Source organism: Fulmarus glacialis, unplaced genomic scaffold, assembly GCF_000690835.1.
Source record: "Fulmarus glacialis isolate BGI_N327 unplaced genomic scaffold, ASM69083v1 scaffold29809, whole genome shotgun sequence".
NCBI lineage: Eukaryota > Metazoa > Chordata > Aves > Procellariiformes > Procellariidae > Fulmarus > Fulmarus glacialis.
Window position 1 is genome coordinate 3,661 of NW_009231851.1, and position 625 is coordinate 4,285.

Genomic DNA, 625 nt, shown 5'->3' on the forward strand with positions numbered 1-625 from the left:
AAAAAAAAAACCCAAACTGAGTGTTTTCTCGACAGCTTTGGGATGGGGGTGACTATTTTTGAGCCCGGCTAGCCGAAACAGTGCAGGGGCTGTGCTCCATGGATCAAATCGGCGCTCGCTGGGTGCCGACGCTGCCACGTGATGCTGCCTATCTCTTGCCAGGGCTGCAATGGGCTGGTGCAGACGACCGGCTGGCCCTCCGTCGTGGCATGTGTTGGGAACTGGTTCGGGAAAGGAAAGTGAGTGTTTCTCCGGCGTGTCCCACCCGGGTCCTTGTCCTTGTTGGCCCTGGTGATGCTGACCCCGGCTCTGTCCCTGCCAGGAGAGGTTTGATCATGGGCATCTGGAACTCGCACACTTCTGTGGGCAACATCTTAGGGTCGCTCATCGCCGGCGTCTGGGTTTCCTCATCCTGGGGTCTGTCCTTCATCGTGCCTGGCATCATCATCACCGCCATGGGCATCATCTGCTTCTTCTTCCTCGTGGAGTGTGAGTGGCGTGATCTGGGCTGTAGCAGATGCCTGGTGTAATGCCAAGATCAGTGGGAACACAATTTTTCTCCTTACCCGTCTCCAAGCATTTTTGGCAACCCCAAATACTTATTTCCAGCTTGAGGCAAGCAGGA

The 625-nt window shown here is 55.8% G+C and overlaps 1 protein-coding gene across 1 annotated transcript in view; it reads left to right on the forward strand.

The window, feature by feature from the left end:
- The window catches only part of SLC37A2 (solute carrier family 37 (glucose-6-phosphate transporter), member 2), a gene marked incomplete at its 5' end in the record, with an annotated part of 7,177 nt that overhangs the window by 1,931 nt on the left and 4,621 nt on the right, over positions 1–625 (forward strand). The window contains 2 exons of the mRNA XM_009584707.1: positions 163–239; positions 323–489. Coding sequence (XP_009583002.1) covers positions 163–239; positions 323–489 — 244 coding nt within the window. The remainder of the gene's footprint in view (positions 1–162; positions 240–322; positions 490–625) is intronic.